This window comes from Argopecten irradians, chromosome 3 (assembly GCF_041381155.1).
Source record: "Argopecten irradians isolate NY chromosome 3, Ai_NY, whole genome shotgun sequence".
In the NCBI taxonomy this organism is placed as follows: domain Eukaryota; kingdom Metazoa; phylum Mollusca; class Bivalvia; order Pectinida; family Pectinidae; genus Argopecten; species Argopecten irradians.
This window is the reverse complement of record NC_091136.1, coordinates 20,683,322-20,700,199: the sequence shown is the minus strand read 5'-3', so window position 1 is coordinate 20,700,199 and position 16,878 is coordinate 20,683,322. Positions and strand designations below refer to the sequence as shown.

General features: G+C 35.8%; 1 protein-coding gene across 1 annotated transcript in view; it reads left to right on the top strand.

Moving 5' to 3' along the window:
• The window catches only part of LOC138317806 (ribosomal RNA processing protein 1 homolog A-like), a 34,669-nt gene extending 18,124 nt beyond the window's left edge, over positions 1–16,545 (top strand). The window contains exons 8-12 of the mRNA XM_069259710.1: positions 8,938–9,035; positions 10,630–10,742; positions 12,323–13,023; positions 13,520–13,604; positions 15,065–16,545. Coding sequence (XP_069115811.1) covers positions 8,938–9,035; positions 10,630–10,742; positions 12,323–13,023; positions 13,520–13,604; positions 15,065–15,351 — 1,284 coding nt within the window. The 3' untranslated portion in view covers positions 15,352–16,545. The remainder of the gene's footprint in view (positions 1–8,937; positions 9,036–10,629; positions 10,743–12,322; positions 13,024–13,519; positions 13,605–15,064) is intronic.
• The last annotated feature ends 333 nt before the right edge of the window (positions 16,546–16,878 follow it).

Sequence of the window (16,878 nt, the reverse complement as noted above, 5' to 3'; positions counted from 1 at the left end):
AATGATGTTTTACTCTTTGTCCATCATTGTTGTACAATTGGAAGGGGAGATAACTGTGTGTGAAAGATGGCGGTCGCCATAGGGGCAAGCACGTGGGGGAAATATGATGTTTTATAACCCGAGGGAAATACGACGTTTTATTTCCCTGTCATGTGACCTGTTTCAACTAATCACAGACACTGTTATAAACATGAGTTTTAATAATATAAATAAACCTTTCAACTTTTTTAGCCCACCATCATCAGATGGTGGGCTATTCAAATCGCCTTTCGTCCGTGGTCCGTCGTCCGTCCGTCCTTCCGTCCGTCCGTCCGTCCGTCCTTCCGTCCGTCCGTCCGTCCGTCCGTTAACAATTCTTGTTACCGCTATTTCTCAGAAAGTACAGAAGGGAGCTTTCTCAAATTTCACATGTAGGTTCCCCTAGGGCCCTAGTTGTGCATATTGCATTTTGGGACCAATCGGTCAACAAGATGGCCGACTGGCGGCCATCTTGGATTTTGATAGTTAAAGTTTGTTACCGCTATTTCTCAGAAAGTTTTGAAGGGATCTTTCTCAAATTTCACATGTAGGTTCCCCTAGGGCCCTAGTTGTGCATATTGCATTTTGGGACCAATCGGTCAACAAGATGGCCGACTGGCGGCCATCTTGGATTTTGATAGTTAAAGTTTGTTACCGCTATTTCTCAGAAAGTACTTAAGGGATCTGTCTCAAATTTCACATGTAGGTTCCCCTAGGGCCCTAGTTGTGCATATTGCATTTTGGGACAATTGGTCAACAAGATGGCCCCGGAAAAAAAATGGGCATCCCCCCAATGCACAAGGGCGGGCCAGTGTGCATTTTGGGACCAATTGGTCAACAAGATGGCCGACTGGCGGCCATCTTGGATTTTGATAGTTAAAAGTTTTGTTACCGCTATTTCTCAGAAAGTTTTGAAGGGATCTTTCTCAAATTTCATATGTTGGTTCTCCTAGGGCCCTAGTTGTGCATATTGCATTTTGGGACCAATCGGTCAACAAGATGGTCCGACTGGCGGCCATCTTGGATTTTGATAGTTAAAGTTTGTTACCGCTATTTCTCAGAAAGTTATGAAGGGATCTTTCTCAAATTTCATATGTTGGTTCTCCTAGGGCCCTAGTTGTGCATATTGCATTTTGGGACAGATCGGTCAACAAAATGGTCGACTCTGGCGGCCATCTTGGATTTTGATAGTTTAAAAGTTTGTTACCGCTATTTCTCAGAAAGTTTTTGAAGGGATCTTTCTCAAATTTCATATGTTGGTTCTCCTAGGGCCCTAGTTGTGCATATTGCATTTTGGGACCAGATCGGTCAACAAGATGGGCCGACTGGCGGCCATCTTGATGGCCGACCGCTAGCGGCCATCTTTGGATTTTGATAGTTAAAGTTTGTTACCGCTATTTCCCCAGAAAGTACTGATCTTTCTCAAATTTCATAATATAGGTTCCCTAGGGCCCGCTAGTTGTGCATTATTGCATTTTGGGACCAATCAGTCAACAAGATGGCCGACCGACTGACGGCCATCTTGGATTTTGATAGTTAAAGTTGTTACCACCGTAACAATGCTTTGAGCTATTTCTCAGAAAGTACTGAAAGGGGGAAATCTCCTCATTCAAATTTCATATGCATGTTCCCCTTGACCCCCTATTTTAGTGCATATTGCATTTTGGGAGTGATCGGTCAACAAAAGATAGCCGACTAGGCGGCCATCTTGGATCTTATGATAGTTTTGAAAGTTTAGTTAACACTATTTCCCAGCGAGTACTGAATGCGAAGCTTTCTCTAAAATTCTAATATGTAGGTTCCCTCTACTACCCCTAGTTTATGCATATTGCATTTTGGGATACAGTTGGGCTAGCACACAGATGATCTCGACATGGTCGCCATTCTTGAATTTTGACATAATTGTAGGTTTGTTACGCGCTACATATCTCAGAATGTACAGATAAAGATCTTTCTCAAGGTTCATATATAGCATGTTGTAAAAGTTTGAAAAGCATGGGTCAAAAGATTCCCTCGTTATCTGTTGTTCAGATCATAGTTCAATTCCTTGGTGTGGCGGCCAAGATCCCTCTGGGATCTCCGTGTTTTGCTTTAAGATTCTCATATATAACAAACATGATATTCTCTTGGGGTGATTAAAATTTTTGCACTTAAAAAGTTAACTCAAATAATTAGCATTTATACACAATTTGTACATATTTATATTAGTTGGACGTATATGGTTTTAAACAACATGTATCCAACCATTCAGTTACTCAGTATGACTACATAGGAGCCGCGTGTGCTGTATCCAAACTGTGTCCAACATCGGCAGCAGTTCAAACACTGTTCACAGTCCAAGAACCGAACCCTCCTTTAAGATTGGGTGAAAACGTAAGCTCAACTTAAAAAAGTACTCTTGTTTACATCAAGAAACATGTATCATGGTGCTGGTTACACATACTCAATTTATTGTTAAAAACATTTTTGCTTGTTAAAAATTGTCAACCAAAACATCAACTTCTCCTTTTCTTCTTGTCCCTTTTGATAATACTGCAAGCAATAGAGGTAAGTTTAATGAAATTAGAAGCTTCAGTTCATACAGCATGACAGTAGAACAATCCACAAAACCATTTGGACAGAAATTTTGTAGTGACATTCCAGAAGCAAAATGTCCCCTTTCAGAATCTCCAACATTATACAGAACACAATAGTACAAATAACCAGTACATGTAAACATCTCAATTCTACGATTTGACGGAGTGAAACACACGTAATTACAAAATACTTTCACGCGTCGTGTGATTTAGTTTTCATGCTTTGGAATAACTTTAAAATGTTTTCGTTGGTAGAGATATTATGGGTTCGACAATGATACCATTAATAAATCAAATATGATATTTTTTTTTTATATTCATGGTTCCACAGCAACCGCCAAAAGAACAACTTCACGAGAAAATTTTCATGCAATGATATTTGATTTGTATGTTCGTTCTTCAAAATTTAAAAAAGGTCCAAAGATCTGTGCATTTGATTAAAGTTTACATGTATATGCTTTCAGATTCTTTTAACTAGAATGTTGGTATACGAAAAGCATCCAATGGAGTGACCGACGAGATATTATATACAAATAAGAAGTCAAAAATATTAATGCATGAAAGATTTATGCACATGGCATGCGTATGCGCTCATGTGCTAAGAATTGACGAAAGTCCGTCAGTAATGATGTAAATAAAACCGATCAAAATGAGTCTAAATTTGTGAATGTGGATTTCATGATCAAATAGAAAAGATGTCGTATTAAAGTATGAAACATCCTATTCAGGTTAGATGATGTTTTCAAAGTACTAGTGAACGAGCCCGAACCCTCCGATCTCTTTGCGTTCAACCTTGGAAACCACAGTGTACATGTCTAAACACTCCGTCAGGCTGATTTACATTGGTAACCAGTAATATATATTTTCAATTCCCCATGTTCCTTCACCGAATGACCGGAATAATGTCGTTCTATCTCATCCACAATACGGCATATAATATCTACAATTTATACGGATAGTTTATATTTATATATCTTGTTATATCTATACATTTCAAGATGCATCTTGTGTGCTTTTGTTAATTCAGTTGTTCTTAATCTGATTATAGCAATCGGGGATGGAGCAAAGTTAAATGTTTTTTTAAACAATATGACGTAGACCAGTACATACATGCAATTGCACTCGAGCAAAGTGGTCACAATGTATAGCTATTCAGGAAAGTGGTGGGGAAGGAGGTTATTGCAATGGTAAACAAATTTACTCCAATTCAGTTTAATAACTGTTGTGTTTTTTAATCAGATCAACACTTAAAACACTAAAACGATGTATGTCTTTTACTGGTTTTTTTTCTGTTAAATGTGTGTTTTTAAGTCGAATAATTAAGATTCTTAATCTAGGAAAGGTGTGTGAAGTTCAATCTCCCAGTTTTTGTAGTTCTCCGAGTTTTCACAATTTTAAATTTTTATATCATGTAGATATACTACTGGATTTGACATGTATGCTGATTTAGTAATATTATGGCACATAAAACAAAAACCTGTTTGAATGGAGTGATCAAATTTAAGAAACGATTGATCGCATTACATTTCAGACTCTTTCCTTTCAATATATCTTATAGACAACTCAAGAACTAAACTATTTTTTCAGAGTTCTACTATTAAATATATTTGAGACGTAAAAAACTGTAGAAGAGGAAATTGCAATCACACACGAATTGAAAAAAAAAGACGCAAAAAAACGTTTCAAACAGAGGGTTCTGAGAATTAGATAACAGTTTATATTAATTTGAACCCACCACACATGCCAAAGATCACTATATAGAGGTCCTAATGTCTGGATCAAAGTTCCACAGTTTTTTTATCTTGATTTTAAACCACTAAAAACCAATGGAATGTACCTCTGGTACACAGATAAAAAATTGATATAAATTGTAACTAATTCCTCAGTTTTTGTGGTTTCCAAAATAGTTTTTTTTCTACATAAAGCTCTGGTATAGATGACTGTAGATGAACTGAAAAATACTGTTTCACCCTAAGATTTCAGCACTGATGAGTGATTTGACTAGACTGGGTGGGGTTGGTGTGCGGGATCCTCACAAAACTGATACAAAGTATATAAATCATCTTCGTCCATTTGAACAACTCCCTACCACCATGTACTGTATAATGTCATCAAATTAATGCTTTGGTCACAATGATTCGGTCGGTATCGGAGATAGGGGGTAATCGGGAGTACAACGCTGGTTTTTTGGGCCATTTTCCCACATGGAGCAACAACCGGTCAAAAAAATTTGTCCGACGACATTTTACATTAAAAGGAGCCGATGCGGTAACGTAATGACGCGTCTGTTTCCAAAGAATTTTTGGTTTTTTTTTTTGTTTTTTTTTTTTTTTTGGGGGGGGGGGGTGGGGGGGGGGGGGTCCGAAGGCAAACAGGGTTAACTATCGACCTAACATATCATATAATGCTAAATCCGGCCGATTATCATATGATGAACGGGCGATAACCTGGCCTATTCACCTGGACATCGTACGAATATCGCCCGAGTTATCCTAATTGATTACAACGAAGGTTCGAAGACTAGTTGTAGTTGTACCAGGCCCGCCGCCAATTTGGGCGCATGTAGTTTGCCGCTATAATAAGATCCTAGCCTATCGGACATGCTATAAACATATTGGAACCGATATGTAGTCCGAAAATTAAACGGGTAACATAGGAGATATGTCTATACTTCGAATTATGAAATCTTCGGGCACGTCTCCGATGTCTGAGCATGAGAGTCAGCCGGGACCTAGGCACGAAATTTGTTAAAAATGAAGTGATACATATATTTATACGATATGAAATTAGTAAAACCGGTAGTACGTTGCCATCCCTGTCGAATTGAGTATCTTATTAGGCACCGGCGGCCATGTCTGGTGTTATCCGGCCAGACCAGGCAGTAATGACGAAAAATAGTATTGAATTATGCGGGACTACGTATACAAAGCCTAACGGAAGGGGATGTTACCAAAGCATAAGTACTGAAACTCTAACGACGTTCGGATCACTATAAATACCATTCCTATTTATAGTAGCATCGTTGCATAGTTCTGTCAAGTTAATCATAGATGTATCATTTGCATCGTGATCAGGCAATTAATTATTCTCATACAAAATTAAAGATTATCCACCTAAGGTGTTTTTCTATAGATATTTTTGTTCCCTCTCTATCTACTCGAATTTGCATATCTATACATGTAAAGAGTGAAAAAAATATTTATAAAGCAAACTGCCTGTGGTTCATCTACAGAATTCAATTATCGGCTGATGAAATCTGCATCCTTGTCTCTTAACTTAAATTTCTGACGGAATATTTCTAACACAAATTTTCTTGCCTTTACTTTTGTCTTTAAAACAACATCCCATGTTTGCATTTTAAGTTTCATGTACTTGATATGCCTTTGACTACATGTATATCTAATGTATTCACGTATAATTTCAGTGACTTTTAAACGGCTTTGATTTTCGATACATTTTATTTCAAATATGTTCCGACATTGCAAAATATTATCAACTTGTGAAAGAGCAAAGCCTTCTGTGGAATTTTTTCCAGAAATATCCGTGAAGAAACAATATTGCTACTAGATACATAAGATAAAAAAAAATGTTAAAAAACTGTATTTTAATTTATTTTATAAATATTTTTGAATCGGATCATCCTGACATGTGGCATATTGGAATTTTAGTCGAAAACTGCATTGAGATAACAACTGAATGGAGATAAAACAGGAATTTTTTCACTCGTTTATCTTTGATTGATTTGCCCATGAATTTATTAATTGTTATCTCTACCAACGAAGAGAAAAACAATCTCAAGGATTTTTTTCTTATGTCCTGTTTGCAAGCTAATTATTTATTTGATTTGTACTTTTAGTAAAAGTACATACATGTATACTAATTGTATATACTCCGATCACTGCCCACTCACCAGTCTACCTTCGATATTATGTATTGATATTGTACAGGTAGTTAAATTTATACATAAAAATGCGGGCTTAATGAACCGTATGTTGTATTGAAAGTTTCCGCAAAATAAACGTGGATCAGGTGACGTCGGCAAAAAATGTGCGTAACTTTATAACGTCATTTATTCGACGTCATAATCCGCTCCAACGCAAACTGGTCCCATTTTGATGTCAGTCGCCGTTCACATATTATGAGGATAAGAACTCAAAGAATTTTGCCAAATTTGGGACAAAAGGGTTGCAACCAATTTTATTTTTCATAATCCTGTTAAGGAAAAGGGTCAAAATTTGTGATGTTGAAGTCTTGACATGTCAGATACGCACAGTACTGGTATCTCAGACTGATCTGTTAAGATTAGTACAAATGGATTCACCAACGAACAAGTATGAAAAAGCAAAGCGCAAATCAATAGAAAGCAGCTAGATCGAAATCACCAGTATCTAAGAATGCTACTAAGTTTTGTACAGCTAAGCTAATGACACCTACGTCAGAGTATTGGAGATCCGGTGGTGAAATACAGTATGTGATATATGAAGCTCCAAGGGGTATTTGGACCATGATGATTATGATTAATATTTATACTATACTTTGATAATTGACAAGAAAAATAGTGATACCAGTTAGAATTATGTATATACTGCATACAGAGACAATGAAGTCAATCTACGGTAATAGCATTTTACAGTAATATTTACGATGAACATCGATGTATGTAGCATAAATACATCTATATGGTTAACCGATGTAACAATGGATATTTTATCATGTATTAATTTCTTAGTAATTTTTACACGAGTTCCAAAGGGGCAATTTCAGTCTTTATAGACACATTCAAATTTTTGCCATATTTTTGTAATGAAAACCCAGTTCTTATCAGACCAATTAGGTAACAGTCAAATTCTACAGCCGATTGTTGTTTGGGGGCCCTAAGTTTAAGAGTAAGTCCGTAATGTGAAATATGCGTGGGGCAATGTTCAAACATCGCTCGCGGTCCGGCCATCACACATTTGTGGGGAGGGGCTTCTGTATATGTGGACCTATCCCTGCTGTAGCGTTAATGCTACTATTGGTCGAGATACTGGTCAATCACTCTGACAGCTTGTGTGCTTACTTATTATTGTGTAAAGTCCTTTTGCAATAAAAAATTCAAAAAAAAGATCCTCAGTGGTAATGTAGTTCATTTGTTTAACAAGCGTGAATTACTCAGGTTTGGTTATGCATACTAATTGTAACTGCTATTATTGTATTGATCAACGCTTTGCAATTCACCAACAGTAAATATTAATTATAGTACATTTCCTGAATGTAATTTGACAATATTTTGTGTTACATGTTACAATATACTAGAGAATATAGAACAGTGCCAAGGACATTACTATGATATATTTTGCTTTCCTGGTTATCGTAAACTGAATAGCTGAGTCTGCAACAGTCCTTTAGAGGAAATGTCATTGTTACATATTGAAAACATGCTGTAGAATCAAGTACTTGAACGAGAAAGCTTCTGTATCCTCAATATCTATGAATTGAATATCTTTCTGACAGGTCTACATAACAGGATATAGCCTAGCGGAGTGGGACATCTACAAACGCCACTGTCGAAACTGTCGTCTTAAATGAAATAGGGCATTTTCAGTACTTGTCTCGAATGTCAGCAAATGGCTTTCGAAGGGATCTGACGGTTTGAATATTTGAACTGATCACATTAGATTAATGGTTAGTTTGAAAAGGTACCATCTAAAGGATTCATGATTGTTAAACTCATCAGAATGCTCCAACACTTTGACAAGTGTAGAATTTAATCTATTCGAATACAGTGGAGCTACATGAATTAGTATCCTGATGAATATACATGAATGTTACTGTCATGCTCCCCCATGCACCTATTATGAAAAGTCGCGAATATTCTCTGATTTTCCTTCACGCTAAAAATTTTGAAAATGACTTATGCGGTCCTGACAAGATTTCATGGAGAAATGTCCTAGTATGGACATGACAGAGTACCCTCGATTGTGCATGCACCAATGGAACTGCCCCACCTATCTCATTATTTCTGGGTTAAGTTTACAGATATGTTTTATTGGGACGACTCCACTCCATGATAAACCAATGATTATTGTTCAGATTTATGATCTATGGTTTTTGCTTGTCGGCGGGTGGAGCAATCTTTTAAAAAAAGTTATAAACAAATTATCCACACTGTTATAAACATGAGTTTTAATAATATAAATAAACCTTTCAACTTTTTTGCATTATGATTTCATATTTACAACAAGTATTCCTTGGGGGTAAATTTTTGCACTAAAAAGTTATTCACATAATTAGCATATATACATATTTGTATATTATATTATTTGGTATTCTTTAACACATGTGTCCAACTTTCTGTTACCAGTATGACTACAAGGCCATTGCTGATCAACTGTTCCAACTCGGCAGCAGTTCAACCTGTCCAGCCAAGAACCGAACCCTCCTTTATGATTGGGTGAAAAAGTAAGCACAACTTAAAAAGTACTTGTTTATCATGAAACAAGTACTGGCTGGTACCATACTCATTTATTGTAAAAACATTTTCGCTTGTAAAATTGTAACCAAAACATAACTTCTTTTTGTCCTTTTAATACTGCAAGTAAGTTTAATGAAATTGATGTTAGTTCATATGCCGTAGAACATCACAAACCATTTGAGAAATTTTTGTCGTGACATTCAGGCAAAATGTCCTTCAGATCTCCACCTTTACAGACAATGTACAATAACCAGAAACAACAAAACATCTTTAAATAAGATCAACATCAGACTTGATCACAATATGTGAGTCTGAACTGTTTGCTCGAGTAGAAAATACTGGACCTGCAGCCACAGGGAACTGCTGATTATGTTGATCTTATTTAAGATTTTTTTTATCCCTCGCCCAACGAAGTTGGCGGGGGATATACAAATGGGTTTCGTCTGTCCGTCCGTCCGTACGAATGGTTTCCGGAGCATAACTCTAAAACCAGTAGAGATATTTCCACGAAACTTCATACACACATTGGTCTTATGTTTTAGTAGTGCCTTTTGCTATTTTTAGGTTTGCATTTTATGCATTTTTTCCGTAACCATGGAAACATTGCTGAAAATATCATATTTTTGTACCAGGTTAGTTTCCGGAGCATAACTCTAAAACCAGAAGAGATATTTCCATGAAACTTCATAGACACATTGGTCTTATGGTCTAGTAGTGACTTTTGCTATTTTAAGGTTTTCACTTTTTGTACTTTTTTCTGTAACCATGGAAACATAGCTGAAAATGGCAGATTTTTGTGTAAGAATTGTTTCCGGAGCACAACTCTAAAACCAGCAGAGATATTTCCATGAAACTTCATAGACACATTGGTCTTATGGTCTAGTAGTGCCTTTTGCTATTTTCAGGTTTTCACTTTTTGTGCTTTTTTTCTGTAACCATAGTAACATTGCTAAAAATATCATATTTTTGTAGCAGGTTCATTTCTGGAGCATAACTCTAAAACCAGCAGAGATATTTCCACGAAACTTCATAGACACATTCTTTTTATGGTCTAGTAGTACCTTTTGCTATTTTTAGGTTTTCATTTTTTGCACTTTTTCCGTTACCATGGAAACATTGCTGAAAATATCATGGTAAATGGTAAATGTTACTTTGCAAAACTCCACCCATCTTTGTGTATATTGTCTAATATAAATGTCAAGGCTGTATACCTGATTCAACAATTGCAGCCCCGCTCTACTTGAATTATACAAATTGTACTCCATCTTTCTTTAGCTCAACTTCCTTTTTCCTGGTTTTTTTTCATACACAAAGTCTCCACAATCTCCATTGGCGGGGGATCTTATTTACTATTTTTTTGTTTTTTTTTTTTTAAATTTTGTGCTTTATAAAGTATGATGGTGTAAATTCAATTTCATTGTGTTGCTTAAAAAGATAATTTAGTGATTGTTAGAATTTATCATTGTAATGACATGTTTAAAATTTGACATTAGGCTAAAACTTGATTGCACAAAACTATTAAGTAGGTGTAGAGTATTTATGTATGTATGCAGTAAATATTCCCTGGTTTTGTTTGATCAGATTCCGAGATCTGGAGGAAGGAGCTATCACCAGGGAGGAAGACATCGCTCCTGGTATTAGTAAGAGACTGAAGGCAAAGAAGAAAAAGAAAAGGACAAACAAGAAAAGAAAAGGTGAAATCTAATGATTAATCAGTTGTGTTAGGAAATTATAGTTTAAAATCAGGCTGACAAAGTAAAACATTGTTGCTGTATTATTTTAGAGAATCAATCTGAAACTGAAGAGTGATGAATGTGACATTGTTCTGCCACAAAGATTACAGAGAAGTCCACAGAACGTGTCACCATCTTTATTCAGTATCTGGTACAGATATCCAAAAAGTTCCAATGTTTGGTTGTAACGTATTGTAATGGTGAAACGTACAATTAACAATAACACCAAAATAAGCCTAAAGTCCAGTTATTATAGAATATTGATTGAAAAACCTTCAGACACAACTTATGTCCTGTAAATGATAAGTTAATGCATGTGTAGTTACACACATGCATGTATATGTAAAAGGAGCGGGTCAGTGTGACTTGTACATAGTGTTAAATACGGTCTCTGTCACTCAGCTGACGGAGCATGCTTCTTTGGCTCAGTCGGTAGAGCCGTAGATTTCCACGCCGGAGACCCGGGTTCGATTCCTAGATGGGGCACTCAACAGGAATGTGTATTTTCCCTGTTCTTCTACATTGGCGCCCAACTAAATAACCCATGGAAGGTGGTTAAAGAGTCTCGGGTTGAGATTTAGGAAATCTCAAGAAAAACAGGGGGAGTAGTGTAAAAGGAGCGGGTCGGTGTGACTTGTACATAGTGTTAAATACGGTCTCTGTCACTCAGCTGACCACATATATTCAATATTCCTATCCAAATACAAAAAAAAGTACTTGTACAATGTACATGCATGTATATCAGAAGAACAAATTAAAATCAAAACAAGCTAACAGGTCTAAGCTATGGAGATGCTACATACTGATCTGATAAGTTGTAAACATTACCATGTGAGTATACAGTGTAGTATGTGAGTATACAGTGTAGTATGTGAGTATACAGTGTAGTACCGGGTATGTGCATAGCTGTTTATAAAGATAACAAATGTTAACAAACTTATATGACTATAGCATAGCCAGACCACAGCTATTTATAGAACCGAAATATGTCAACAAACTGGACAGCAATATTTAAGTGTTACTCATAAAATTTTCTAGAATTATCAGGTGTTCTTACACCAAACCTAAATTATCATTGTCAATCGACATACAAATACATAAATGGAATAAAATCTGACATATGGTATACACGGCTAAGCAAGAGCTTCTGCTTGTCGATACACACTTACTCTTAACTTATAAAACGACAGGTAACGCTAGGCTTACACTGTATAGAATATCTATCTTGAACTAAAAACATGTGTCGCCATATGGGCTTAATGACACCATTTACAATTAAACATATCTAATTAAGCAAAAACTTACAGAGTGTGACATCTCCTAATTCCTTAAATGCCACAGATAAATGCAAAGCCAAACAAGCAAGCTCCTCCATTTTCTTCAATGAAATTTTTCTATAGTGCAAAGCCATGAGGAGCCCAAATTAGTAGATAAATTTTTCCCAGGCCAAACAATCGATAACTATTTATAATAAGGTCAGAACAGACATAGAGGTTTAAGTGTTTTTGTGAATATTGTTTAAAACTTTTGTTGTTTGACAGGAAGTTCTATAGAGGATTTGGACAATGACGGTCAGGGGGACACAACTCCAAGCAAGAAATTAAAACCACAGGAAACGACTGAGGAAGAGTCTGTCAAGGATGATGACAGTGTAAAAGTGAAAAAAGACAAGAAAAAAAGTGCTGATATGCCTACTACAACAAATGACAAAAATACAAAGAAGAAAAAGAAAAAATCACAGAAATCTTCAGAGACAGAAGAGAGTGGTGATGTCGGGGAAGAGCACATACATGTAAATGGATCAGATGTCAGTGTCGTTACTAGTATAAAAAAGAAAGGACAAAACACTAGTGATAGTGATGCTAAAGAACATATGTCGGGTCTTATGTCCACTCCAACAGCTAATCTGTTTGATGTAGACCCACAACAAGACGAGGATATGAACTCAAAGGTTTTCACTAAAACCAAAAACAAACGGTCAAAAAAGGGTGAGGCCAAGTCTGAAGGGAAGTCTGACATGACAGATGCAGCAGAGGCAACAACAGATCTGTTACAAGAAGAAGTAGAAATCTGGATTCCCAATAAAAAGTATATGAAAAAGCACAAGGCAAACATGGAAGCAGCAGAAACGAAATCCCCTGTATCTAAGTTTGCTAAGTTTGATGCTAATGTATTGACACCACCAGCATTCTTGAGGAAAGCTGTTGCTAAGGCTACACCGAAATCAGTCAGTAAAGTAAAGGTATGTATATGACATGATCATTTACTATGGTAACTGATAAAAGGTTATCCAGCCTTTGTTGTAATTTGAGAGATGGCACTTGGTCTTTCTGCTTGCCCTTACCGACCTTCAAGCTACAGAATATAAGGATATTTCCCTCAATTTTATGTATTTAAATCTGTACCTGCTGTATCAGGTCATGAATTAATTTTTAAATTTAAATACATTGTATTGTTTTTAAAGTAAATTGCAGTTACGATTCTTTATATTTCTATACTGTATGTCTTTTTATATAGCTTCACACATATGATGAATACCATTCATATGTTCTATGTAAAACTGATTACACATTATGCCATGTTGTGCTCCAAATTTATACTGTATACTCAAGTTTGATGGCAGTAGTTCTACAACAGTAAAAGCTCTTACTTAAACAATAGTGATTGACATTTCAAATTGATATTATCGGTGTTAAAATATGTGTTTGTTGTAAATGTTACGTTTGTTTTACTTATAGGACCAAGTGATTGAATCAGAAACCCCAACAACTCCTGGTAGTAGGAAGCGGGTCAGTTTCAACATGAACAAGAATAAAGCTAAAGGTAAGTCTTCCATATAATCTTCTCCAAATTAGATTTATTGTGTCTGGTGAACATTGCCAAATGCTACCCCTGTACAGAAGCCAGTATCATCTACAGTTATTTGGAATGGCTCTTGTGATGATTCTTCTGATGTTTTCATTTTTGGCCATAACCAACACAATTGACAACAGGTTTTGATTTCTCGAAACAGAAGGTGCTGACTTAAGGATGTATTCTTCTGTGTTTACAGTCCCGTTGAAGTCTCGTTTCGACATATATAGATCAAAGAAGTTATGAGATTTTCAAATACAATTTATCAATATCTGTAGCATGTGGTCTGTAGCAAATTTTGTCAAAAAATTACATTTCTCTTTTTAGTAGATTTTTTTACACAACGATTTTAAGAAATGCCCCATTTGGCGGCCATTTTGAAATTGTGTCTTTTTTGGCTTTGAGTAGAGCCACCGTTTTCCCATTTTTTACTTAAATTGTTTTTACTTAAATCATCACCGCATCAGCATTTTCAGCTGTATCGAGTTAATTTTTGCTGTAAATCTTCACTGAGTTCATGTTAATTAATATATTGAACATTAATGTGTGAAATGATACACTTTTGTCACTTAATTTCTACATTTAATGGTAATTTGAGCACTTTTATTTTTTAGTCAAAAATATTGAAAAATAACAAATATTTAAATGGGGCAAAAAAGTAAGTACACGGACCCCCCATTTTTCTGCATGATTTAGAAAGAACAACCCTTTCCCTATTGATATGCAAACTATTGATAAAAGTTTAATACAAGAACCTTTTCTATAAAGGGTTAAATTTGACAAAAATGGCTAAAAATAGTGCATTTTGGAGCTCAAAATTAAGAGGTAGGGGTAGCATATGTTGTTATTTTGAGGAAAAATATGACTCTTATTAATCATAACTGGTATATTTTTAATGAAGACTACTTGAAAATAAATTCTACAAACATCCATACATATCAAACACCTCATTATGGAATTGTGGCTTTAAATTCTAGTGTATGTGGTCAAAACGGCTAAATTACAATAAAATCCACTATTTTGTCATTTTGGTATCTTTGAGTGACAATAGCTCAAAAACGAGTACATGGACATATGTTTTTACTTCCATTTTCTTTCATGGTATGAACTCCTATTTCCAAAAATCTATATGAGAAAAAAAGTTTAATACAAGAAAATTTTGACTTCTCAGAGGAGCACATCCTTAAGTAAAAACATTGATATGTAATAACGTTTCAGAAATTTTGGCTTTGCTTTAGTCTGTTTTTGACTTGTTTCGAGAAATTGAAGCCAGACATTTGTGTGTCTCATCGTAGACTTCACCTAGATCAATGTTTCAGACTTGACCTGGATGTCTCAATTTGACCTACGCATTACATGTATGTCTGATAAGATGCCTGACTGTTGTGTCAGTTTCATGGTTTACTAATTCTACCATTATTCCCTTTCAGAATTCAGTAAAAAGACCTTGATAGAGAGTACTGAGGAAGCCTTTAATCCCAGTAGGACACCAGATCAGGGCATTCTGAAAACAACACCAAGCTCTGTCAGATCAAAGGCCGGCAAGAACTCCACTCCGAAGTCAGCGGCCCTGAAATCAACTCCGAAGTCGGTGGCCCAGAAATCAACTCCGAAGTCGGCTACCCTGAAATCAACACCAAGCTCTGCAAAGACAAAGTCAGGGAAAAACTCAACACCAAAGTCTGCCAGGAGACCTAAGGCTACTGACTTCTTTTGAAAACGTGCATTTCATCAAGTTTTAATTTCAAGATGAGACAAACGTTCATTAGGATTTTGGCAATGTTTGCAAATGCAATATGTGAAGTGATTGACTTTTAGAATGAAAGAAACTTCATTTGAATTTTGAGAACGTTACAGTAATGAATGTGTCATTGAAATATTGCATAGGCTGAAGAGATTGTCCTGTTAATGTATGCCACACCACAAAATGAGGGCTTGTCGAAGATGTAATGATATTGAAGTCCATATCCTCCCCACCCCTCCCTCGATCCCAATTCAATATCCCAGCTAACATATAAGAATCTCTGATATAGCAAATAGCTAAAATATCAGTAGTGTAGTCAAAAACTATTACTATGTACAGATTTGGAATTGTTGCCTATGGGCGATTATGATTGGTAAAAACTTAAATGCTGGAGTAGGTTAACTTTCATTGAAATATTTTAATATTTTTATACAGATCAACTATATACATATAAAGTATTACCATATTTGCCATAATTAGCTTTTCTCCACACCTCCCCTTTTTTAGTCTAAAGAGAAGAGTTGAAGTTGTATAAACGCCCCCATCCGATGAATATAACACTGTTGTATATCATGTGATGCCTCTAACATCAGCATTGTATCCTATTTTACATGAACTTGTGAGTCTTTTACATGTGAATCACGACATAATGAGGCATGTCAAAGGATAAAAGGCATATGCATGTTTACTGTAACGGATTAATGTACCATGAGTACAGAAAGATTTTAAATATAGCCAACTTTTTTCTTCCACAACATTTTTGTTCATGAATAAGCGCCCCCTTTGTTATAATTATTTAAGCGCACAGGGTGCTAATTACAGCGAATACAGAATGTCTCAATGATAATAATGATTTAAAGCAGAAAAGCTTGTCAGAGTGTAGAACAAATGTTACACTACGTAGTATCAAACAGAGGACCTATTGATTTACTGACATCCCAGCACTGACAGTCATAGGAAATGACCTCACGATGAATCAACAAGTTTAGATCAATAACCAACACAGACATAGTTTCTGAAGCCTGATCATATACTTCTCATTCATGTTGAACCTTGATTTTACACTTAAAGTATCAGCAGTAAAGGTCATGTTTTACAGTTCTACATCAGTGAAGAATACTTTTATAAATGATTTGTTTATATGAATAAAATTGTTTATCATTGTTACCATTCCTTTGTTTTAAGTCTATCTGGACTACATGATATAGTGCTGGAACGATTAGTAAAAAAAATGCCAACCAGTTAACCGTATTAGATTAACGAACCCTAACCGGATAACAGACTTGAGTTCTAGCTGTTTTAGTAATGTTACAACCAAACATTGATGCCATAGATTTGTCATACTTTGTCTGGATTCCACTACAATTGCTTACATCTTTCAGGAAACAATCATTTGACACAAACAATTATTGCTTTGATTAGATTTAGTTTGTTTGGTTTTAACATAGGCACCTGTAATTGGTTTACCAGACTCGACCCTCCAGGGGACCCTATCACTGA